The 24,952-nt window shown below is 39.3% G+C and overlaps 1 protein-coding gene across 1 annotated transcript; it reads left to right on the top strand.

Moving 5' to 3' along the window:
- Positions 1 to 16,776: 16,776 nt before the first annotated feature.
- slc6a1a (solute carrier family 6 member 1a) lies at positions 16,777 to 24,625 on the top strand. The gene is made up of 15 exons (XM_072367464.1): positions 16,777 to 17,090; positions 18,131 to 18,514; positions 18,760 to 18,891; positions 19,012 to 19,112; positions 19,252 to 19,361; positions 19,532 to 19,664; positions 20,355 to 20,489; positions 20,585 to 20,688; positions 21,340 to 21,464; positions 21,638 to 21,750; positions 22,308 to 22,439; positions 22,599 to 22,701; positions 22,952 to 23,052; positions 23,216 to 23,383; positions 23,498 to 24,625. Exons 2-15 carry the CDS (start codon positions 18,283 to 18,285, stop codon positions 23,930 to 23,932), a joined length of 2,124 nt encoding a protein of 707 aa, XP_072223565.1. The 5' UTR covers positions 16,777 to 17,090; positions 18,131 to 18,282; the 3' UTR covers positions 23,933 to 24,625.
- Positions 24,626 to 24,952: the final 327 nt, after the last annotated feature.

Here is a 24,952-nt window from a genome sequence, read left to right as displayed (position 1 = left end):
TCAAAAGAAATAGAATAATCCCCATTTCTTTATTTCTTTGTTTGCTCAGTTTGGCAAACTACCCATCCATATGATTATTTCCACACACTGATACGAAAACAATGTTAGGAACACAAGAGGTTTGTAAAAAAAATATTCTATGGAAATTCTATTTTGCAGATATTGCATTTACATTAGCAGCAATCTTTAGAGACTGATCTATTTCTTAGAGTTCCAATGACCCTTTTAACAGAAACCTGGGAACACTACACAGGCTGAATTCAGACTTCTTTCACCTTATTCATTCATCTTACCTCAGCGACTTGGTCACATTGACATGTCATCTCCAGTACTGTTATAATGCCAACTTCTTCTTCTTTTTCTTTTTTTAAAATATATCATATAAAATATAATTCAGATTTCAGAAAATCTATGAATTTGTAAAAATAAGATCATGGTTCCAATAATCTTTCTTACACATTCTGATTCTTTCTTTCATAACCGCTAGTTATACCATAAATAATTATGTTATGATGCCAGTTATATCTCAGCATGTTTCACTTCTATCCAAATACAGGAAGTATTTTCTTGACATTAATAATAATAACGATAATAATTTTCCTGCCATGTCTTTTCATTTTTGTCTTTTCTGTTTTCTGTCCAGTTTTGTTTTATCCTGTTTAAATTTACTGTCTTTATATTTTTTGTCTTTGCTTCATTTCGACTATTTTACATTCCGTAAAGCACTTCCTCATTAAGTTTTGAAAATAGATAAACAAATTAAATTTGTTTTTAGTACTTGTGATTTCTGCACTAACAAAACTAAAGTCTATAGGATACAACAGGAAACAAGAAACACCTCAACCCTACAGGTTCAGTGTGTAGAGTAATTATGATACCAAAATCAACACATTTTATTCGGAAATCCTTCACAGTAGCTAAGTGTTTCATGTCTTTTGAAATATCTCTCCTTGTGCACTTACACTCACACACAATTTCAGACACAGACGTCTAGTTCATGGGCCCATGGAAACGCTCCATTGACACAATAGATTCCCGAAGCTTCTTGCTCAAACCTTAAACATCACAACTTAATGCCCTACCACAACCCTAACCCTAAATCTAACCATAACCTAATTCTAGCTCTAACAACTCTTAACCCTCAAGAATCACTTTATACAAAATTGTGGCCCACACGTTTGCATTAAGTCCCCATAAATTGGCGTCCGGTCAGGTTTTGGTCCCCACCATGAGAAAAAAATGCAAGTGCACACACAGATGCATGAATTTTGAATTAGTCAGTGTTGCTGCCTTCCCTTCTTCACCTCAAATAGCTTCTCTTTAAAGAGGAATCCAATGGCCCTCAGGGTTTCTGACTCTCAGTGTGAGTTATTCCCAAGTAAGATGAAAAGTGATACACTTTCACATTATTAGATTTAAAAGTTAACTCAGTTGAGAATGAGTTGAGAGAGAGCGCGTCACAATTTTTACCCTTCCAAGTCATCTCCCATCGTATCATCTTATTGATTACCGGCAAAACTTTCAGTGCTGAAGGAACATTACACTTAAAGTATAGTAAAATGTAGATTAGATAACAAAAATTAATTTTGAGGATTGGAAGCACTCAGCGTTGTACTGAGTACCATTTGAGTCTTCAACAGATTTTCAGCAATAAAGATGGAACAGGTCAGATTCTTTTGTGTTTCTATGTGAACAAAGCAGAAGAAGACTCCCCGTCTCCCCGTCTTCTAAAAGGAACTAAAATCTTTGTATTCAGTTTCAGTATGTCAGGCTGAAAGATATGCCACAACCACAACAAAGAATTACATGCCCCCTTTTCCCATGACTATCTGCCAAGAGACAAAATAAAGGTACTGAAACATAACACAGACGGCCTTAACATTATTCATGCAAAAACAAACAACAGGGTGTGATGGAATCTGTCAGAACCTTGATTCATGTTTTGTCTGATCTATGCATTTCTTGATTTAAGGGAATCTTAATCAACTATTAAGAAAAAATTAAAACAGAAGAAAGAAAAAAAATGTCCATGATTTCAACCTTCAAAAGAGTACAATTTGTCTTATCTGACATGTGGGTCTGGATGAACAGTTTTATTTGTTATACAGTCCCTTTAACTATCCGGATATGAATGCCTTGCTTAGGTTAATTCATAAGATAAATTGGCCTGAAAAATTCACCAGTTCTGCAGGCAGCCACTGTCTCCCTTTGTATGTCTCATTTTCTTCCTCCTCCGTTTTAGTGCAAATGCTCTCACGCAAACTCTCACAAATGCACACAAACGTATCTGTACATCCCAGAAAGCCCTGTTGTTTTTCAGTGTCATACAAAGTTGCTGTGAGCTTTGGTTAAAAGACAGGGGAGAAAAAAACAAAACACCTATGCATCATTCTGCTTTGCTGAAGCCGAGCCTTGGGCTTGCTAGGCAGCGCTGAAGTGTGCTGTGATTTGACAAGGCCAGTGACGAGAGTCACTGTAAATATCCGCCTGTCATGTGACTCACATTAAAGCCCGAAGGAACCAACAAAAGGTCAATGTTTCTTGATGCCATTGCCAGCAACTAAATTAAGTGACTTCATCACTTGCACATGCATTTGTGCCATTTTACAAGATGAATATATTGTCGATGTGGCATCACTCTGTTTCCATGCTATTATCATCAGTCACATTTCTGCCATTACATGCAACAATTATATATTTATGCAGCACAAGCTCATCTGCCATCTCTTGATGTTTTCATACAAAAGCGCACACACTAAAAGGCGTGAAACACACAGTCACAACCACTAGGTTGGTCTTCATGCATGTAATGTCAGACACTGACAGTAGTGTGTTAACACATCTCCATCTTCTCCCATGAAGCTTATCGTGATTCATGTTCGTCATCCTGACATTGTTCAAAAGGTTAAATAGGATCACAGAGCCACGTCACACAGTAAACTAACGAGATCAGCTTGAAAAATAACCGTTTTTGATGTGTGGCTCTCCTGTGAATGGGTCTCTCTGTCCTACTTTGTTGGCTCTTCTTGATAATGTATGTGAGTGTATGTGCAAAGTCATCAAAAAGTTACAGTCTACACTGTCAGGCTACACTGATCAAATGATTTTAGTTTCCTGCTTGTCCCAAAATTTAACATCAGAGCAGACTGTTCAATTTGCCAGGAGGACAAGCAGAGTTGGGAAGGGGAGCTATGGCTAGTGGGTGTTTGAAATCTAAGAGAGAAAGAAAAGAAAAGCTGCTGACAAATGTCTAAAAATGTTATAACTCTGAATTGCCTCCGGTGGGAAATCCACCGATGGAACATCTGCCCATGTGTGAAACCACTCATCACGTGATTAACTGAGCAACTTTAAATCCATCTCCAGTCTGCCACTGATCTCTCTGGATAACATGTAGTTTTACTTTGTGCAGCTTACTGTGCCAAGGGGAGACATGAGAGGTCACAGAGGAAATAGAATAGACAAACTATCAGCCAAATCAGATGTGCAAGTCCTGGAAGTTGTGGGGAGGAGACCTGGGGGAGCCCAGGTCTCCTCCCTGTGATTTATGTTCAAAGTTTAGAATGCTTTTCTGTGTCCAAAGAACAAAGGGGGGTAGCCAGTCTCTCTGGTGACTGACAGACACTCAATTGTATAAGTGCCAGTGTGTAATATTAAGAGGGATCTATTGGCAGAAATGCAGTGGAATAATAATAATAATTACCATGTTTTCATTACTGTGAAATATTAGGTAAATAAGAAATAGTGTTTCTCTATAACCTTGGATTAAACTGTTACAATCCCAGTCCCAAAAAAACCCACAGAAAGCATATCAAATGCCCTGTAATGTGTTTCATATGAGCTGATCCGACGTCTCTCAGTCAGTACGTTTACATAATGTTGGCAGGAAATCTGATTGTTCATCCATATAAGGCTGGACTTTTAGTATATAGTACCAACCCATTTCTAAGAATGTAAACAATATTTCATTTACAGTGGAAAACAAAAAACATATCAATTGTTGAAACTAATTTATATTTCATGAGAAATATTACGTTGAATTTATTGGCAGCAACACATCAGAAAACTTGGGAAAGTGGCAACTAAAGGCTTGAAAACTGATACTGATATTGATTCATTGCTACTAAAAAGAAACAGCAGGGGGAACATGCTGCAAAAAATTTTGGTTATTTGGCATCAGGTCAGTTACATAATAGGGCATAAAAAGAACCATTTAAAGAGGCAGAGTGTCTCAGAGTCTCACAGACAAAGATGGGCAGAGACTTTGTAATCAATCAGCAAAAAAGGAAGAAAAAAGTTGAAAAAACACTTGTCTACAAATTGTGGAACAATTTTAGATTATTGTTCCTGAACCTAGAATTGCGAAGACATTAGATCTTCCACCACCTATAGTATAAGACATCATCAGCTAGAAATCAATATTTGATGGATTTATCAAACGATGATTCTGTCATGAAAAATACTGCATGGGCTCAGGAACCCTTCCAGGAAATCATTTTCTGTAAACACAGTTCATTGTGCCTTTCACAAATGCAAGTTAAAGCAGAAACATTGCCCTCTTTTATGGGTCGAAGCCCAATTAAAACTAATTGAGGTAATGAAGAAACCCATTCTGTGGTCAAACAAATAAAAATCTGAAATTCTTGTTGAAAATCACGGATGCTGTGTCGTCCAGACTGATGATGAGAGAGACCACCTGACTTGTTATCAGCGCTCAAAAAGCCTGCATCTCTCGTGGCATGGGAGTGCATTAATGCTGATGGAAGCTGATGGAACTGGCAGCTTATTCATCTAGGAAGGCATCATCAATGCTTAAAGGTATACATGGGTTTTAGAGCAACATATGCTCCCATCAAGACGACATCCTTTTCAGGGAAGGTGTTCAGCAAGCCATTGCTAAAGCACATGCTGCATCTCTTACAGCAGCATGGCTTTGGTGCTGGGCTGGCCTGCCACAGTCCTGGCTTTTCGGAGTTGGAGCATCATGAAAAGGCAAAATACAACAAAGAAGACCAAGTATGGTTGAGTAGCTAGAATCCTATATAGACAAGAATGGGGCAACCTTCCTTTCCCGTAGGTCCAGCAACTGGTCTCCACAGTTCTGTTTATGAACCTAAGACATTTACAAACTGTTGTTCAAAGAAAAGAGGATGTTACACAGTAGTAAACATGGTCCTGTCCCAACTTTTAGAGATGTGTTGCTGTCATTAAATTGTATTGTATTGTGAATAAAATATTGTTTGATGATATTTTAAGATCATTGCATTCCATACAGCATCACAACTTTTTTTTTAATTTTGGGTGTCATATGCAACGACCCCACAAATCGCCCTCCATGATTCTCCACCATGTTGCACTGTCATGTCACTAGAAAACCCTGGAAGAGTAGAATAAAACACTGGTTGTCATCACAGGGCCAACGCAGAGATGAACAACCATAGACACTGACACTAACTTCTATGGTCCATTTAGAATCACCAGTTGACCTAACATACATGCTTTTATACTCTAAGAGGAAGCCAGAGACCTAGAAATAACCGACAAAAACATCCAAATTTCCCACAGAAATGTTGCACCTTCAAACCGGAAACCCTCTTGCTCTGAGGCAACAATGGTAACCACCATGCAGCCCATTAGACAACTAAAGTTTGGTATTTTAGCTTGAAAACAGCATAAAGATTATTTAAGAGTTTAAACTACAGATGCATGCAGTCAGAGTAGCCTCCCCAGTCAAAGGCCAGCTAGTTTCCAGCCAAATTCAGCCATGGACCTTGCAGAAAATGGTCTTTTTATTTGTTTATCTGGCCCAGAGTTTGGATTTAGTGCACAAAACCAAAAAAAACTAATTCTCTGGTGCCATTGAGCCTCTCCCCCAATGATGGCCACATTCCTGCATGGCCAGATGGGCCACCATAGATAATCGCTTGTGTGTTTTCTGTGTTTACCTGAGGTTTGTTTTGGGGTCCGTGCTATTGTGGAAGACTTTTGTTGACATTAGCAGACCATGTTTCTAAGCTAATATTAGCTTATTTTGTACACTGTTGGACCTGAACAGAAAAATGGTTCTGAATCAGGGACATGAGAACTCGCTTAAGCATGACATCTCAATGAAAGACCCTTGTTTTCTTACTGTTCACATCCAATGACTTTTCTTGGTATTTTTGCTGGCCTGTTTTGATATTTAAATAAAATTTAGATTAATTTTTCGGCACATCTTTTCCTGTGTTAGTTTACTAGAGCTTGTAGTACAGACAAGAAACATAGGGAGACAGGTCAGGGGAATAACATTCATTAAGAGTTCAGGGTCAGCTGGAAATCTTTGCAGTCAATCACTAGTTACATTTTTTTTCATCTATGTGGCACGCGTCAAAACTACACTGCTTTCAGACCCTGTGTTTGGTGACAGATGCATTCCAACATTACCTGTCTAATAAGGGAAAATGTTTTTACATTTGGCTTGTATTTTTATTCTAGCAACCTCGTGGGTGGATTGCTAAATGGTCATCCAGAGTACAGTCACATGAGCATAGGAGGACTAGATTAGTTTGGTAGCAGAGCCTCCTGTAAGAGATTACTTTTCCTTGTTGGAATGAAAAGTGCTCAGTATGAAGTGAGAATGTGGAATTGGCTCATCCCGTTGACCAAAAGATGCTGTTTAAATATCAAGTTTTGGCTTTAGCTGGGGTATAGACCAGAGCTTCCTTAGACCAGCGCATATTCCAAGGTTTACCCTACATCCAACCCCAAATTTAAGTATGCAGTGATGTTTGATAATAATTGATTACACAATGCCCTCTCATCATACAAAGATTACAATTACTGGGCCATTTATATGTAAATCATAGTCCTTTTGCACCAGGTCTCTGACAATGACTCTCCATTATGAATTATATAAGTCCTACGCTGTGTGCATCAGTTAATCAATGACAAGTTAGCTTAATTAGTTAACTGAAAGCTTGTGAATACTAGGATCATTAGAGCAATCCACCCTTGGGTCATTTTTGCCTTATTGCACCCTACACGAAAATACAGTTTCTGAAATAGAATCAAATCAGTATTTTATTATGGTAAAGATTTTTTATCATGCTTGACAATTTCACATAATGCAAAATGTCAGCATTTCTATGTGGTAGCTGCATATATGAAAAATATTTATTGGAGCCTATTAAATGTAGTAATTGTCTAATTTTAAGCCTTTATTGTAAACATTTCTGTGTTTTGTGCTGCGTTTCAACATAAACGTTATTCATTCTTCAGGAAGACTGTATTGGTATTAAATTACAGACTGGAACCACAAATAATTTACAAGCCGGCACAACAGAGACCATGACTCAGGGATCTGACTAAAACCAGATTCTTGGTTCCTACTTGGTTCTTACTGGACACACAGTTGCCTTTACTCAACTGAAGAAGTAGAAAGAAAACCCCCACAAAACTTAACCTCATAACAAATAGGGGAAAGTATCTGGCAGTACAAATTCAAGTTTTTTAACAAAAACACCCTGGTTTGATTCTTGATTCTTGATTTTGAAGTGTTTGGTTCCAATTACAAAAAACTATTCGGTAATGTTTGGTCACCAAAGAAATTTGGTGAGGTTTATAAAAATATACAGTTGATGGCTGCCCATTATTACCTAAAAAAATATGTTCCATTTTTGTTCTTCTCTCAGTAAACAAATTTCAAGCCATTTGTCTGAGGCAGTGGTGTCTTTACCATCACCTGATGCAGGACTGATCACCCTAGTAACTGTGTCATTGGAGGACAAGCTTGTTGGTTTCCATGGTAATGGCTCATCATTTTTACCTATTACATGCTCTTCACTTGAGGATTTTTATTTCACTACATAATACAATGTTAAGAGACTCTGCTCTTTTCACAGTTTTCACGTCTACATGTTTGCCACAGCAGTGTTTTGGTTTAATAGCATGGCATGACAATATTTGTTGGTTGTAGTACTAGTTTTAGTGGTAGTTTATCACTTATAGCCATGAGATTTTGATTTCATGGCTATAAGATATTAATAAGATATATAAGATATTCAGCATCTCAAGAGACTTGATCCTACTAACGATAACACCAACATTATGACAATTAGACATTAGTAAAGTTCTAACAATTCTGGTTCGTTTATGTTAAAGTTTAGAACTCATAGTTACAGTATTGTGAGGCAGACTCTGTCTGACTATGATGATCCTGTGATTTTTTTCCTGGTTCATCAACACGATTGACACTCAAATTATTCAATTAGACATTTTAACCACTATTTGATGGGTTGTCATGACATCTGATACTGTCAATTCCATCACATCTAGCTGATCTTAAATTAGTTCAGTGATCCATTTTACAATTGCTTTGATGTGGGACCAAATATTCCCACCATCCTCTTTCTTTCAAAGGTATTGAAAGCATTTTTGTCAGATGCTTTCTTACTTTCTTGTTTTCTTTCTTTCTTAATGAATTAATGGCAAACATGCTATGTTATAGTAATTGTCACAATAGTCTTTAACTAGAAGGGCTCTTGAAGACCGCGTCCACTCCCAAGGCCAATATCTTTTATTTCTTGACAATTTTACAGAAGATAGTTTGGATCTTCATCATTACACTCCCACTTTACCAAGTTTTACATTCAGTTTTCAAATAGCTTTTACATAATCTTTCAAGCAGGGAAACAAACAAACAAGCACCAATGATCACATGTGTCAACTTCTGCTCGGATTTGGTAGTGTTTAAGTTTAATGTCTGTATTTTAATGAGAAAAATTAACAAGAATTCTAAATAAACCATGTTGACAGTAAATGCACGATGCAATTTTCTCCCCCTTGCTGTAGTTATCATTTGTTGTATTTTTTCATTTTTTTTAATTTCACCTTGTGTGTGTTTGTATTGAATCTTCAGGTAAATTATTTGTGCAAAGTGGCCAAGAGGAATTTTGCAATTTATAAAAGCCTACATTGATTTAGTTTTAATGTATGAATATTAGATTGCCATGAATGTTAAAATAGTGTTGGTTGTTGCACTGCTGCTGTAGATGTGGATTTGTAAGAACAAATGACTGATGAATCATTTATCGCAGGCATAATTTATTCATTGCAGAGTTTACCATTTATTGATGTGCTTCGTAAAATGAAATTACATTCTGTGGGAGCCATATGACATTTCATATTATATGTTATGACAGATACAAACTGAAAAAAAAACCTTTGACACTGTCTGGAAATTATAGAAAAGCAAGTATACATTCAGTTTTGATTTACCTCGGAGCTTATTTTTGGCAGTGTACAAAGACTAGCATGACAGATAATTGAGGATCATTTGATTGTATTAACATTATGTCAGTTCAATTATGTCTAGATTGGTCAGACAACATGAGACTCACATGTAATAACTCGGAGACAGGTTGTATTTGCATACGTTTTTCAGGTCAGGCATTAAATGAAGAAGTAAATGAATAACAGTGTCCCCTTAAGCAGATGCTTTGACAATCTGTAAGTGTTCAGTACTGATGAGCATCTACTTCAGTCCTGTGCAGTGTTTCTTCAACTTTGGGACTATTCACCCAGGCAGGTAATTCATGCTTTCTGGCATTTCCATGAAAAGATGCAAGATGACAGCAACAAGCAAGAGGCATGCTTATATTTCAGAAAGCTAAAAAGTTAGCTATCTTGTGATGTATGCAGCACAGTCGTCATTGGGACTGGTTTGGATTGGGTTTACCTGTGGGCTCTGCTCTCCAGCTCATTCCTAGACTACAAGTGTTAGTGCTGATCAGGCTGATGGTGTTCGTGATTGTAACCCTCTTTTTTTTCCCCTGTAATTAACAATTACTGGAGCTCTTCTCGACTACGGTGAGGGGGTTGAAGAGGTGATTTTGGATGGATTAAAGCTGACGTCAGAGGCATATGCAAATGTGCCTCTCCCAGCTTTATGTAAAAGCTGTGAATTGGGAGCTTAACAGGGAAATTCTGACCACATGCTCTAACCTATTCTTGTCAGTGCTGGAAGGATTGCATGGTCTCACTGAAGCACTGGACGACAAGCTCCCAGGGCTTTGAAGTTGATAAACCTTTTAAAAGCATGACAAACATTCTCCTGCAATTTTGCCAGAGGAAGGGAAAAGAAATTAAATCGGAAGCAGGCGCAGGGAAAATGAAAATTTACTCCAACCACCTTAAACTCTCCATCGTACAGCCAAGTTAAGGCTGAGATGCTTGCTCTTGCTCTTGCTCAGCTTTGTGCTGCTACAACTGCTTAAATTTCTCTGGTTTTGAGACACATTATCCAGCATCCGCATAGCAGCCAACAATGTCACAGCATGGACACTGTAGTGGAACAACGATCAGCTAGCATTTTGCTGCACACCCTCCATGTCAGTGACGGACAGGGCTGCATGGCACAAGTTAGACAGTAAGGGTGAAACACCCAGTCAGTTTCCATAGTGATGTGGTTGAATAGAAGGGATTAGCAGGGGCAGTGTGGTGAGAAAGGATTGCAGGCTTCTGTCAAAGCCTCCATTTAAAGAGTTCCATGTCTTGGCTCCTTCCTATTTGGATATGCTGATGATGAACCTCTCGCTTCCCTTAACTCACCACTCTTCCCAAAACCCAGACATACTGTATGCGCACTGAAACTGCTGTCTCCTTTTGACAGTCTCTCAGGTGTAAAATATCTGACCTGTAGTAAGATATGACCCCAGTGCTTAGCAAAACAGAAACCTTATGAAACAACACTCCAAGATGCACTGAATCAAAGAAGGTTTTCACTAATCGAAAGCAAAGCCAGACACTGAAATCACACATGTGGTTAAAGTGTTAAAATGATACAGCTATTAAACTTTCAATCTCCACCACCACCTGTTTTCTGAGAGCACACTTAAAACTCCTAACAATGCACAGTATGGATTGAGTTTCTTATGCTAAATGAGTCAAACATGGAAGTTTGGAGACAATCATTTTCTGAATTCAATCCTTTTCACGATAACTACTCATTATGGCAGCTTAGTTTCATTTGTAATCTCAGCCATCATGCATGTTATCTTTAGTAAACATTCAGTAATATAATGATTTCTCAAGTTTCCTCAGAAAAGATCAGGAATCTAATTATTGTGGATTTGTCATTTATTTGTAATCAAATTGTCTTAATCCCATAATTTGTAATAATGTGGTGAGGCTACACAAGATCACTGTGAAAGTAATTATAAAAAGCGAAAGGCAGCTCTTGAGGAAGAGAAATCAAAGAAATCTGAAACAGTGATTTCAGATTTCAGCAGCTGTAGCTCAGGAGGAAGAGCAGTCACCCACCAATCGGAAGGTCAGTGGTTAGACTCTGGCTTCCCCAGAATACATGTCGAAGCGTCCTTGGGCAAGACACTGAACCCCACGTTGCCCCCCCAGTGTATCATTGGGGGTATGAATGTGTTTATGAATGATTAGAAAAGCACGTAGTTATGAATCTTAAGACGTGCTGTATGAATGTGTGTGAATGTGGCATGTAGTGAAGCGCTTTGAGTGGTCAGCTAGACTAATTCCTATTTTGCAATGACTCTGCACCATTGATACATTAAGATTTACATAAATAATAGTACTAACACCACAGCATTTTGGTACTATTTTGCATTAGAGATTCAAAAATAATTTCAGAATGAAAGGGCCTGTGTGCCTTTTGAATAATGTGTCAAATTATATATCAGCAACAAATGCAACAAACGTGAATATATCTGTTGTTACTGATACTCGGTTTTTTTAAAACCTGCGGTCATTGAAACCAAAAAGACTAGGCTGATAATTTCCACTCAGTTAAGATCATGAAGTTTGACCACTTGGCGAAAGAAGGAAGAGGGGCTGAAATATTGAACTGAGAAACATCTCAAAGATACAAAAGGATAAAAGAGAATTGGTGTCCAACAAGAATAAGTGGAAACACAGCAGCAGCAGTAATCAGGCGGTATATTATATATTATATATATATATTTTTTATATATATAAATATATGTCTGTTTTATATATATATATTATATTTAATTTCTATTATTCTATTTTCCTGGTTAAATGAGGTCAAATTAAAAGATAAACATACACTAGTGCTCAGGTTCAGGGCCAAGGCTGAGAATGACCTCACTTAATGTAGTCTTTCTTCATATGGATTCAGAGATTACCAACATATCAAACGTGTCCTTCCATTAGGGAATATTGAATGTTGAAATAGAATTTGGGAAGGGAATTAAATTGGGAACTGGATTGAAATGAATGAAACCTCCTGCTCTTTGTTGAAGGGCAACACTTGGAAAACATTGACAATCAAAACAAATATTTTTTCATAAATTCATATCCACTTATTTGAACAAGAGTGGCGTCCTTCCTGTCATAACTGTTTCATTGGCAGAAATGATAACACTCAGCTCACCCGATGCTGAATCTCTGCATTGATGTTGTGCGGGCAACTAAAATACTTGGCCTCAATATGATGTGTATACAACGTTTGTTTGTGGAGTGTTTTCACACATACATTTTTTTATAAAAATAAATCTGGACTGTGAACAGGTAACAATGCACATTCTGCTCATAAGATACCATTAATTGCTACAGTCCTTGTAACTGTATTAGATTTTTTGTCAGCATTTGAAGCAGTATGCGTAAAGGTATGCGGCATAACCTTTTTGGATACTGATAATATGGTTTCTAACTGCCATTTAAGCTGTTACTGCTAGATTACATCCAGTCAGCTGGTTTTGGGCTAATTTTATTTGAAAAGTCCTTTTAATCTTTGACATGTATTTGCATGTTAGCATATATTTCGGTATAACCCTGGATGTGCTTTTTAACCCTCAAAAGCATAATCTGGATCATTAATGGACTTTTTGTAGAAGTTGATTAACCATTTTCAGTGATAGTGCACAGCAATCCCAGTCAAGAGCCACATAAGGAGGGGGAGAAGGAGACCGATTATGCTGTTGCCTAGCAACACATGTACAAAATTTGAAGCAATTCAGTGCCCCCATACTGGTTATCGTGGAGGTCATATGTTTACGAAATCCACACCTTGTGCTGGCTGTCACACAGAGCTGTCAACGAATCGGCACAAGGAGCTGTCCGTGTCCTGATCAATGCACGCTGATGGGCTCATGTCAAATATGTTAAACCCGCAACCAGGGTGGCTGTCACTTGAATTATGACGGTCTAATTGTATGGATTTGTGGGAACAGCATTTCTGTTGAATGAGCAGCAAATTCTATGACACAGGAAAAATAAGAAAAGTCATTTACTGCTGTGGGATTTAACTTCTTTGCATAGTTGATCCCTTCTGAAAGACACGATGAGAATAGAAAATATATATATTGAGGAGAGAAACAGAAAGCTCCCCAAATGTGGAGCATGCGTGGCACAGTATTGCTGAAATATCATTAGCAGCCTGCTCTCTTATTCTTACAAGCAACAATACTTCACAAGGCATATAGGTAATCTGGCAGAAGCTTTTTGATATTTAAAAAATGTCTTATTAACTAGTTTTGCCTGTTTGTGTCTGTGTTTGAGACAGAGAATGAAAGAGAACAGGGAGCATACAAAAAGATGTAAAGAGGAAGACGTTAGGGAAGAAAAGAAGAAACATGTGAGACAGAGCTGCTGATGCACTCACTTCATAGCAATTTAGGTCACACTCAACAAATGCTTTACCAAAGAAGCATAGACAAATAAGAGCCTCTAAGCCTTGCAGTGATTTCCATGTCTTTAGAGGTGAGATCACAATGCAGCGACTCACAACATAAGACGTCATGGAGAGGCAGTGAACGTCTCTGCATCTCACCATGTGCAGGTGTGTCAGGTAAATCATCATCAGTCGTTCCTTAGAGGGAGGACCAAATCATATTAGTGCTCTGCACTGAAATACTGAGTGAGCGCTTATACGGTTAGGTATTATTTCCCGAGTGAAATACGTGTTTATCAATTCTTCCAGCGTCAGTCAACAAGGTGTTGAACAATACACTCTCCCAGGTTTTAGAAGTCAGGAAAATGTACAGCAGCAAATATAGTAAAAGCAAAAGATCAGACAGAAAAGAGGCTGAAAATCCAGGATTCTGCCAGCATAATTATTTGTGTGATCACTTAATAAGGCTTGTCTATGTTTCAGACAGATGGTAGAAGACAGAGTTGCTGTCAGAGCAAAGGTTTTGTTTAAATTTTGTGTTGATTTGACATATTCCATCTGCTTCTAGCTGCTTGCTTTTTTGCCATCTTTTCAAGAACTAGATTTACCCTGAAAATTGTTTGAAAGAATAATTTCCTCTGCTTTCCTACATCACTCAACATTATCGCTGTCTTGTTGTTCTCATTGTAAGTACAACAAATCCATTGAGGAGCATTATCTAATTCTAACATTTTGTTAAAAAACTCTGCAGGTAAAAAAATTATTCTGACTGTCAACTATCAGCAGTCACCACACTGACTTGCATGTTTACAATGGAGCGAAAATAGGATGTGTACACAATTCAAGCCAAAGGAGAAAAACAACTCCACAATAATATGAATAAAATATGTGAATCGCTCATGATTAGCATCCTAATGACTAATCATCATGCTAATCAGTTCACTTTGTGGCCTCATATTGCAGAGTGCTGCTGAAAAACATGAGCCCAAGAACGTGCATTCGAAAACTGACAAAAACTCAGAACAACAGCATAGAGATTATTGAGCAGTTAAAACAATCTTTTCAAGGTGGGTCATTAAAAAAGTGCCCACATCAAGGGGGAAAGCTGATGTTTACAGTGAGCAACCTGAAGGGAGAATTTCAACACTGAGATGCTTTAAAAAAAAACTAATAGTACACATTTTTTTACAATAAACTGTGTTTATTTAAAATAATTTGATATTTGATTCACTGCACTGCGGTTTAATCAGAGTGGAAATATCCATTCTGTTACAACGTTGGCTCATTTCTAGATATCATTTTCCCAATCTATAGATAGTGACACAAGTGGATAAAGCACATCTAATACATACATCATTATCGTGTCCAAATAAACTTTTAAAAATGACAAGAAGCCAATAGTTAATCTTCAGTGGCACCTTGTAAACATCACACTGATTTTACAGCCACTGGGCCTGTAAAGACGGGCAACTCCAGCCTCAATCTAAGTCATATACTTTGAAAACCACTACAGGAAAGGACAAGTAATTTCAGCCTAATGGAGCACACACGACTTTCACGAGGAGCCAGTGCAGGCTTCTGATTGAAATTGGGAGGCTAAAGGGAGGACTGCTGGTGAAAAGGGTAGTGAGCTGAATCAAAGCAAAACTCCCGGGTGAAGGGGTCAGCTGGCTCAGTGCATGTCACCAGCCTATTGGACATGCCTGCGTGCTCCATCGGCAGGTGTATAAATATGTGTCATGTTTCACTCCCCATGTCCGCGGGGACGACAACCCAGATGGGATTTTAAATGCTGCATTTCATGTGGTATCGTTTAGTCGGTTAGTTCACCCCTCATTGGTTTGCCATCTGGTGCCCTCTCAGCCTGCGAAAGGAGCGCTCACACTGGAGTGCAGACGCTCCTGATTTTTCTGCCTGAGCATTTCCAACAGTTTACATCACACTCAGCACATATATGCCACCCAGCTCAACTTTATGGAGAAATTTGTATTTTCTAATACTATTCTAGGACAAATCTATTCATTTTTAGTACTCGTTTATTTCGCAAGAAAGTAAGTGACACCATCGCACACGTGTGGGATGCGAAAACAATGAGCACGAGGACAACACGCAAGCCTTCAAACTGGTAGAGGGAAGCACATGTACAAGTCATTGTGACATCACAGTAACACAAGAAAAAACTTGTGATAAATATTCAAGTAAATCAAACAAGTGGGCCTGTCCGTATGTCAGTGAAGCACTTACCGTTCACTTTGAACTGACGAGCTCCTCCTCAAAGATGCATTCTGCTCTTGTCTTCTACTTTTTCTTTTTTTGGGGAAAAGGTGAAAATTAGACAAAAACGCGGCTGGATCCACTCCTTGCTTTTTGCCAGTAACATTTTCCCCATTCCCAGTATTTAAACCTTTTTTTTTCCCTTTTTCTTTCACTCGCATCTTTTTTCCCCCCCAAATTGCCAGCAAGTCCTCGAGTTTATCCTTCGCATATCATCCCCTATAAGTGGAAGACGTCGGGCTTTGGATACAGGCAGAGTTAGACAACCAGTCAATGTGCCCTCCCTTTATTGACAGGCTCCCTTTATCACAGTTTACCAGATTTGCAACCAGCCGACTGACCTCACCAACCAAATACATGCGCTTGGACCTGACAATGCTGCTTATATTACCCCCCATATATTTCCATTTTGCACCTCGACCATACATATGAACACCGGGGGGGAGGAGGTGTGTTGATTTTTTTTTCCTTCCTGTGTGTGTGTAAGGAGGGGGTTTCAATTGTTTTGCCGGGCGCCACGATACAAAAATACTCTTTAAAAAGGTGAGATAAAAACTCTTTGTTTGAAATAAATTCCCCGACTGACAAAATCTATCACATTGAAATAGTGATTAAATGGGAATATAAAATATTTATTTTAGCCTGGTTTTCTGGCTCACACAACTTCACTACCAAAAGGGGAAAAAAATAAAGGTAATTGTTATCATGAATGATCATTAAAATGAAACTAGTACAACATACTGAAATTTATACAAGCAGACTTGAAGTGTGATGTCAGTACAGCCTATAGATGAGGACGAGGAAGAGGTTGAGGAGTGGGGGGGTGCGACTTTGAGATGACATTGAGGCTGTGTAGATGGGAGTTGAGTCTCTGGTTGTTGATGTTAGACAGTCGCACAAGGCGAAGCGCCTGCTTCCCGTGTTGATACAGCCTCCTCCTCTTCCTCCTCCTCTTCCTCCTCCTGGTCTTCAGCACTGCTCCCCGCTGGACAGCTCCTGCTTGGACACCGTTAAGGCTGCATGGTCCCTTTAAGTCTTTTAATGGAAGTAAAATCCATTTATGTTTCAAGAAATATTGGGAGTTTACAACTTCACCCACAGGAGGAATCTACGGATACCTCGTTTCGACATTTGTGGCAGACAGCGGATCTTTGGCGGCACAGATCACAGATTCATTGTGAGTAAACTGGTTACTGATTTTTTTTTTATTTCTTTCTGTCTATACGCGAGCAACCTACCTTTTCTTATTCCACCCCCATATAAACGGGTCAGTTTAATGCATGGTTCATACTTTTGTGTTTACTGCAATAGTTGGAGCGATTAAATTGTGAATGAGGCTTTTAATGCGCTGCCAGGGTCAGAGTAATGATTGCACGATGATCTTTAAACCTTGCTACATCCAATTACTTGCCGACTTGATTACTGTTTGCCAGTCTGTTGGACTCCGCAAATGTGGAGACGCATAATGGTGCGCAGACAAACGCGCACAGTTCTCAATGAATTGGTTAAAATTGGATAACATTGTGTTCAGCTCGATGCGTAAAGCTTTTACGCATTGGGCATCCTTTTGTCTCCACCATGCGTTTCGTTTTCCAGTTTGTTTGAGTAATATTTGTATCCCCGCTGCTTGCAATTATGCATGTGGATAACTGTTAGGATAATCTGTAGGTGGTAATTGGTGGACTTAATTGTGCTTAATCCTCGGAGGTTATCCGTTATTGCTACAGCGCGCCCTGCGCTTCATGAGCATGTTTTTGGAGGCTGTAATTTGTCGTCAAGTTTTGATTTTTCGTCTCTGTCTGTGCTGTCAGTCGTTCATGTCTTTTTTCGCCATATTTGACTGCAGACTTTGTTTAGGCTACCGTGTCTGCTGATCCGGTTTTGGCTGTCAATTTATGTGCAGTCTGTCGTCTGTCTTTTACTTGTGGCAAGTCAGCATGACTCTGCCATCAATGTGTTTTTTTTTTTTGGCATTTGTTGAGTCTGACATGAATGAAAAATTCACCATAGTGCCAAATGATAAGGATATGCATTAGTCTGCGAATTCAAATGCGTATTTCAAAGCGGACTGTGTGTGTTTTGGATGTAATTGCCATTGTTCCATCGTACTCCTGCGGGGGTTAAAGAATGTAGTTAAAAATGTGTACATTTTTGTTGAATTGGTAACCACATTTTCCGCGCCCGCTGAACAACCGGTTACTCTGATCACGCTTGTAGGTTAACGGCGACTGACGAGCCGTGGGTGCACAGGCTTCATCTCAAGACATTTGGTCCGAAGGTTAGTGCTAAAAACCGCGAAGCTGCTGTCTACGTGGACTGGTGCTGAAGCCCCTCGTCCTACTGTCAGGACCTCTGCCAAATCCAGAGACATGGCGACGAACGGCACCAAAACGGATGGACAAGTCACAGAACTGAACGAGGTGGCTACGAATAATGACAAGCCCAAGTCACTGGACGTGAAACCCGAAAAGCAGAAAAAGGACTTGCCTGACAGAGAAACATGGGCGGGAAAATTTGATTTCCTCCTGTCTTGCGTGGGTTATGCAATTGGACTGGGAAACGTGTGGAGATTTCCCTATCTCTGTGGAAAAAACGGTGGAGGTAAACAATTTTTTTTCACAGCTAATTCATGCACACTGCACAACCCAGACACCGCTGCGATTCATATTGTCGAGCTTACCTAATTGACTGTGTCGATAACATGAAAATGATTCATTCCGATCACCCAGTCGCATTTGCAATCTTAATCAATTAACGTTGCTGTGTTTCAGTAATGCGCCAGCGCAGTTTTAGCGGAGCATCGCTCGTTTTTAAATGCATAACTTGATCTACTTTTGTCCATCCAGGAGCCTTCTTGATTCCCTATTTTTTGACCCTCATATTTGCCGGGGTCCCCTTGTTCCTACTGGAATGCTCCCTCGGTCAATACACCTCCATTGGAGGGCTTGGTGTGTGGAAACTTGCACCTGTGTTTAAAGGTATATAACACAACATGTTTGGATCAGTGTGTGCTGACACGTTTTTTTTTTCATTGACGGAAATAATTATCAGGATTTACCGAGGCCACACACACAACCTAATTAATTTTTCTATGATAGGTGTGGGCCTTGCAGCGGCTGTCCTGTCCTTCTGGCTTAACATTTACTACATTGTAATCATTGCTTGGGCCATTTACTACCTGTACAACTCATTCACCACTGTAAGTATTACAGAGTGAGGTATTTAAAAGATGATAGCAGCATAAGGTTAACTTTGTAAGGAATGCAGGCTGCGATATCTGGAAGAAACTACAAAAAGCTATTATCAAGAATATAATCTTTTCTTTTTTTTTCATCCAGGATCTTCCGTGGAGCTCATGTAACAATCCATGGAACACAGACAAATGTTACACAAACTACTCCATTGCAGATACCACCAATCTCACCAGTGCTGTGATGGAGTTTTGGGAGTAAGATATTGACTGTTCTCTCTTGCTTTTCACAACAGTTAGAGAATCAGTCAGAGAGTTATACACTCTCCTGCATGCCTCCCCGAGCGGCATAAAAGACAGCCCCCACTGCTGCATGCGTATTCCTCTGTGTCTATAATAGTCTTATTGTTGCTTGCTCTGACTTATAGGCGCAATATGCATCAAATGACTGATGGCTTGGAAAAACCAGGGCAGATTCGGGTGCCACTGGCAATAACACTGGCCATTGCCTGGGTCCTTGTGTACTTCTGTATCTGGAAAGGGGTTGGCTGGACAGGGAAGGTAAGCTGTTTGGCAGATTTGTCAACCCAAGACCTCCTATGCTATACTGGTTCTAATAAGGGGTGTGTGACAGCTATGCAATATTAAACAGTCTAATATCACCTCATCAATCTTTCAGGACTGCAGACAGCATTGTCCAGATTGATTTTGAAATAAGAGAGACCAAAAACTCCCGCTCCCTAATCCTTTTCTGCCTCATGGTGACTCCCCTAATTCCAATTCTCCTGACATATTTTCTGTACTGAGTGTGAATTCATGATAGGAGGAGCAACAATCAGCCATACCCCACAATCTGGCAACATCCTCCCCCTTTACTTGGAGCAGTTTCTCTCCCATGTGATGCCACATTTTCAAAGTCTAGTTCATCACATGACCATGACAAACAAAATTTGTTTTGGTCAAAGTGTACCCCAACCCCCTTCCACGTTTTGCTCTCAAAATCCTTGCACAGTGGTGCGAAGGCAGTGAGACACAGAGAGCTGGCTCTAAAGGAAGCTGCGGTGAATTATTTGCTTAATAAATGTCTTTCTTCACCTTTTTGTTATGAAACTATAAAGAAACTTTACAAGCCTCATGAAAATTTAATGCACCACAGTAACTATTTCATATAGAATTCCATATGACTATTCCCTTATATTCCTTGAAAATGCAATGATGTTACCCTGCTGATAACTGCTTCATATTTTATAGGTCGTTTACTTCTCAGCTACTTACCCCTACTTCATGCTGTTTATTCTCTTCATCCGTGGGGTGACTCTACCTGGAGCTAGAGAGGGAATTTTGTTTTATATCACGCCTGACTTTGAAAAGCTAAAAGAATCTGAGGTAATAATGTATCATCATATGATTTACTTGCTATGCACTTAATACCTGAGGGAGCAGAATTCAGCCTCACCTAAAATCTTGTGTTCCTTTGTCAGGTATGGCTGGATGCAGCAACCCAGATATTTTTCTCCTATGGATTAGGACTGGGGTCACTTATAGCTCTAGGCAGCTATAATCCTTTCAAAAACGATGTTTACAGGTGAGACTGGTGATGATTCAAGAGCTGGATGTCATTTATGAGTCAATGACAGAGAAAGCTGCTACTGTATGAGGCAAACTGTAATAACTGAAGATGGCAGTAATCAAATTGCTGCCATTTTACCATATAAATGCCCCGAGATATAAGAGTGCATGGTAACAGCCTTTAAGATGCCTAATTAAAGTGAATTTGAGGCACGAATATAATAATGATCTAAACTGAAGGCTGCTTCTTTCCATTTTATGCAGGAGGAAAAAGAAAACTATCATCGTAGTGCCTGAGCATTTTGTCTCACGGCCCTGTGGTTCTAGGTCACATAAACAATCAGTTATATAAAAAAGGAGATGCATTCATTTTGTGCTTTTTCTCTGCTTGTTTCAGCAGATTTGTATTTCTGTGATATATGCATGGCAATTTTGGATTTTTTTTAATGATTTTATTTTAGTCCTGGAAAAGAATAAGTTTCTATTTGCAATAAAGAAAGCTTTTTTTTCAGCTTAACATTTGTGTGATCAAAATGAATAGGAGCATTTATGCAGTCCCACAGCTGGCCCTCTGTAGTTTTCAGGGTTAAAACAAGACGAAAGTTAAAAGAAAAAAACAGTCGATTTTAAACATTTAACAGCCCTATTTTGTATTTCCTCTCCTCAGGGACTCTATCATTGTGTGCTGCATCAACTCATGTACCAGCATGTTTGCTGGCTTTGTAATCTTTTCCATTGTTGGCTTCATGGCACATGTGACAAAGAAAGACATTGCCGATGTAGCAGCTTCAGGTAACAGCTGATTGCTTTCTTCTGTAATGTTTATATCTCAGTTTTTCTAGCATACTGTCACTGATCCTGACAGATAAACATGGCTTTTTTAGCTGATTCTACATGAAAACATGCATTTGCAGTTGTTAGAGTAACGCTGATGAAATATGAAACATCTCCTGTTTATCATCTAGGTCCTGGCTTAGCGTTTCTGGCCTACCCAGAGGCTGTAACCCAGCTGCCTGTGTCTCCTCTCTGGGCCATTCTGTTCTTCTCCATGCTTCTCATGCTGGGGATAGACAGCCAGGTAAGGGGCTTGGAGATGATCTGCTCACGGGCTGACCTAAATATTTAAAAGCAGGTACATTTCATGTGGCTCACCTCGGCTTCCTGCATGATAAGCGTGCAATTTGTTTCTGCTGGACAGATATATTGGGGCTTTGACATTAGCTGTCAAGTATTTTTAATGCAACTTTATCACCTCCATGTGCCCGCAGGTCCCACTGCCTGTGTTTCTTTATTTTGTGTGTGATTTGAAGGCCACAGTAGCTGTGCCCACATGCTCTTCAAAGAAAAAAAAAAATATACAAAATTACAACCACTATTCTAAATGGCATAGCAACAGTTCTTTTTTCATCTTAACAAAATTACTTCCAATTAGTGGATTCTTGATCCTTCTTATCATTATAAATGTGTTTTTGTTCCTTTGTTCTTTTTTTTATCATCAGTACAATGTAAACAGCAAAATCTTTGCATTTTTTTTGTAAAGAATAGATTTAGAATATATTCTCTGACGAGCAAGGTGCAAAGAGTGCACAATTTCATTTTCATGCCTAAAGCTATTTCCGTGATCCTGTCCTTCAGTTCTGCACTGTTGAAGGCTTCATCACCGCCCTCGTGGATGAGTTCCCCAGAGTTCTTCGAGGTAGACGAGAGATCTTCATCGCTGCTGTCTGCCTGGTTTCCTATGTGATCGGACTTTCAAACATCACACAGGTACAGCAGGGCCCTCTCTCCTCACAACAGAATATACATGGCACAGAATCAGTAAAGGAAATTCAAATGTGATGAAAAGATACAAGACTGCAAATTCAGACACAAAACATTTACACACACTAAGTATTTAAAAAGCCTTTTCTATCACATTGTTAACAGGGAGGAATCTATGTGTTCAAACTGTTTGACTACTACTCCGCCAGTGGAATGTGTCTGCTGTTCTTGGTCTTCTTTGAATGCATCTCCATATCCTGGTTCTACGGTATGTGTTGTCACTTTTTAAGATTTAAGAGTTAAGATTAAAAGCGATATTTCTCTTTACAATTTGGCAACTTGATGTATCTCAAATATGTTGGGGTAAAACCTGTAAGCTTCAAAATCTGCTCAGCCTCGAGGTCAAAAGCACTCGTGTGTTCCATGTCACCATCCTTATTATCATGCATGGCAGATCGGCAGCAAATTGAAATGAATTGGATATGAATATTTTGATAAGAGATTAATTTGTCTGGCAGGTGTGAACAAGTTCTACGATAACATCCAGGAGATGATTGGCTACAAACCTTGTATATGGTGGAAGATGTGTTGGCTTGTGTTCACCCCTCTCATTGTCGGTGTGAGTACTTTGAGCTAATAGAACAGTACATCTAAAGTCATGACATGAAAAATGGAACAATAAATAAAGTCAATATTATCTGCCTGCAGCCATGTCAGACCGAGACAGTGCTGCCTGTAGTCAGATGTGTCAGGATGCATAAAGCGTCTCATGTCTCCCACAGGGGGTGTTCTTGTTCAGCGCCATACAAATGGTTCCTCTCAAAATGGGAGACTATGTGTTCCCAGGCTGGGGGCAGGGAGTAGGTTGGCTCATGGCGCTGTCCTCCATGGTTCTCATACCCGGATACATGGTGTATATGTATCTTGGGCTCAAGGGCACTTACAAGGAGGTAGGAAGGAAATTATCTGTTGTTAATTTATTGGATGAACGTGATGTAGTTTTGTGTGTATCATTATATTCCCTTTCTCATGTGTAATCAGTTTGTTGTGTGTTTCTCTTCCAGCGACTTCGGATAATGTTCCAGCCTCCTGCAGTAATCAGGCGACAACAGGAAAACGGACCCGACCAGCAAGCAGAAACCAACACCGCTAATCTGTCCAGCCCTGCCAATGCAGCCAACCCCGCTAGCCCTGCCAACCCTGCTCCTGCAAACCCAGTAAGCCCCACCAGTCCGGCTCCTGTCAACTCAACCAGCCCTGTTACACCTGCTAATGCGGCTCTTCCACCAGCTAATCCAGCCCCCACTTCTCCAGCCACAAGTCCTACCGCCACTATCACCACCACAACCACCACTGTGGCCAGTCCGGCTAACCCCACCACCACAACTGTTAGTCCAACCAACCCACCACCCAAACCAGCAAGCCCAACAGAGCCCGTTAACCCCCCGAACCCAGCAAGTCCAACCTCTAACCTAACCAATGCTGAGGCCAATGTGTAGACAACAAAGAAACCCTCATGGAGCATGTAGACAAAAGAGAACATTACAAGGGACTTCCAAGATTTTAATTGATTCACCTACCTCCAGGGGCAATATGTGATCAAAACAGATTTTCCAACCATGTTTCATTTTTCTGCATTTGTAAAATCAAGCCAATGATGTCTTATTGTTGGTTTGAATTCTGAAAACAATATCAAAGACTGTTAGTGTTCACAAGTACAAGCGTAACTCTGAATAAAACATGTAAACATACTGTGTTATACTGTGAAAAAAGAAAAAAATCTTAGAGATATAGATTAGAGACTTGTTAAATATCTTAATGAATCAAGTAAATACCGTGTGAATATAGTAGATGAAGTAGTGAACAAAATTGACATCATTGAAGAGTGCAAAGGATGGCGTCAATTTTTCTGTGGATGTTTACTAAACCTCACACAGTTGTCTCTTTTCCAAACGTTGCTCTCTGTGAGGCAAACTACAAGCCGCAAGGCAGACAGGGAGATCTGAGTAAGCACAATGCCAATAAGAAGTTCACGATGAGAGCTCTGGAGCAATCCAGTATGTGGTGCAAAAGATTTTGTGTGTGAGAGAGACTGTTATTTTTCCTTCCGTTTTTTTCAGTAAAAAAAAAAAAAAAAAGAGAGAGAAAACTTTTATGTGATCAAAGCATTTTTAGAATTATTTTTAGGATGTTTTATACTATATGTGTTGTGATGGAGGACCAAAATCAATAGGCAGACAAAAGCAAAAACTATGCCATTTAGCATTCGGTTGGCAAAGCACAGGGTACAAAGAAGTACAATAATAAAAAAAAAAAGAAGAAGAAGAAGAAGCAACAGGGTTAGAAAAGTGATTTACAAACATTAACTATCCCTTAATGCTGACAGTCAATCCTGTTTACGTTTTGCATGCTTTCCTCAGGAACATCATTGAAAACTTTCTAAAAATGTCTCCTGACAAATCAAAAGAAGAAGGACAGAGAAGGCCTTAAGCCAGCGCACCAATTTCAGCCAAGCCATA

The sequence above is a fragment of the Leuresthes tenuis genome, unplaced genomic scaffold, assembly GCF_036924035.1.
Source record: "Leuresthes tenuis unplaced genomic scaffold, fLeuTen1.0.hap1 SCAF_16, whole genome shotgun sequence".
NCBI lineage: Eukaryota > Metazoa > Chordata > Actinopteri > Atheriniformes > Atherinopsidae > Leuresthes > Leuresthes tenuis.
Note: the sequence above shows the minus strand (reverse complement) of the source record. Positions and strands in the feature narration are given on the sequence as shown.

What these genes read in the sequence shown, in the direction of transcription:
- slc6a1a (XM_072367464.1), top strand. Translation starts at nt 18,283, where the DNA reads ATGGCGACGAACGGCACCAAAACGGATGGACAAGTCACAGAACTGAAC. An exon ending in TGCTGGGGATAGACAGCCAG is followed by an intron (nt 21,751 to 22,307) that starts GTAAGGGGCTTG and finishes CCTGTCCTTCAG; the next exon opens with TTCTGCACTGTTGAAGGCTT. An exon ending in TCAAGGGCACTTACAAGGAG is followed by an intron (nt 23,384 to 23,497) that starts GTAGGAAGGAAA and finishes TTTCTCTTCCAG; the next exon opens with CGACTTCGGATAATGTTCCA.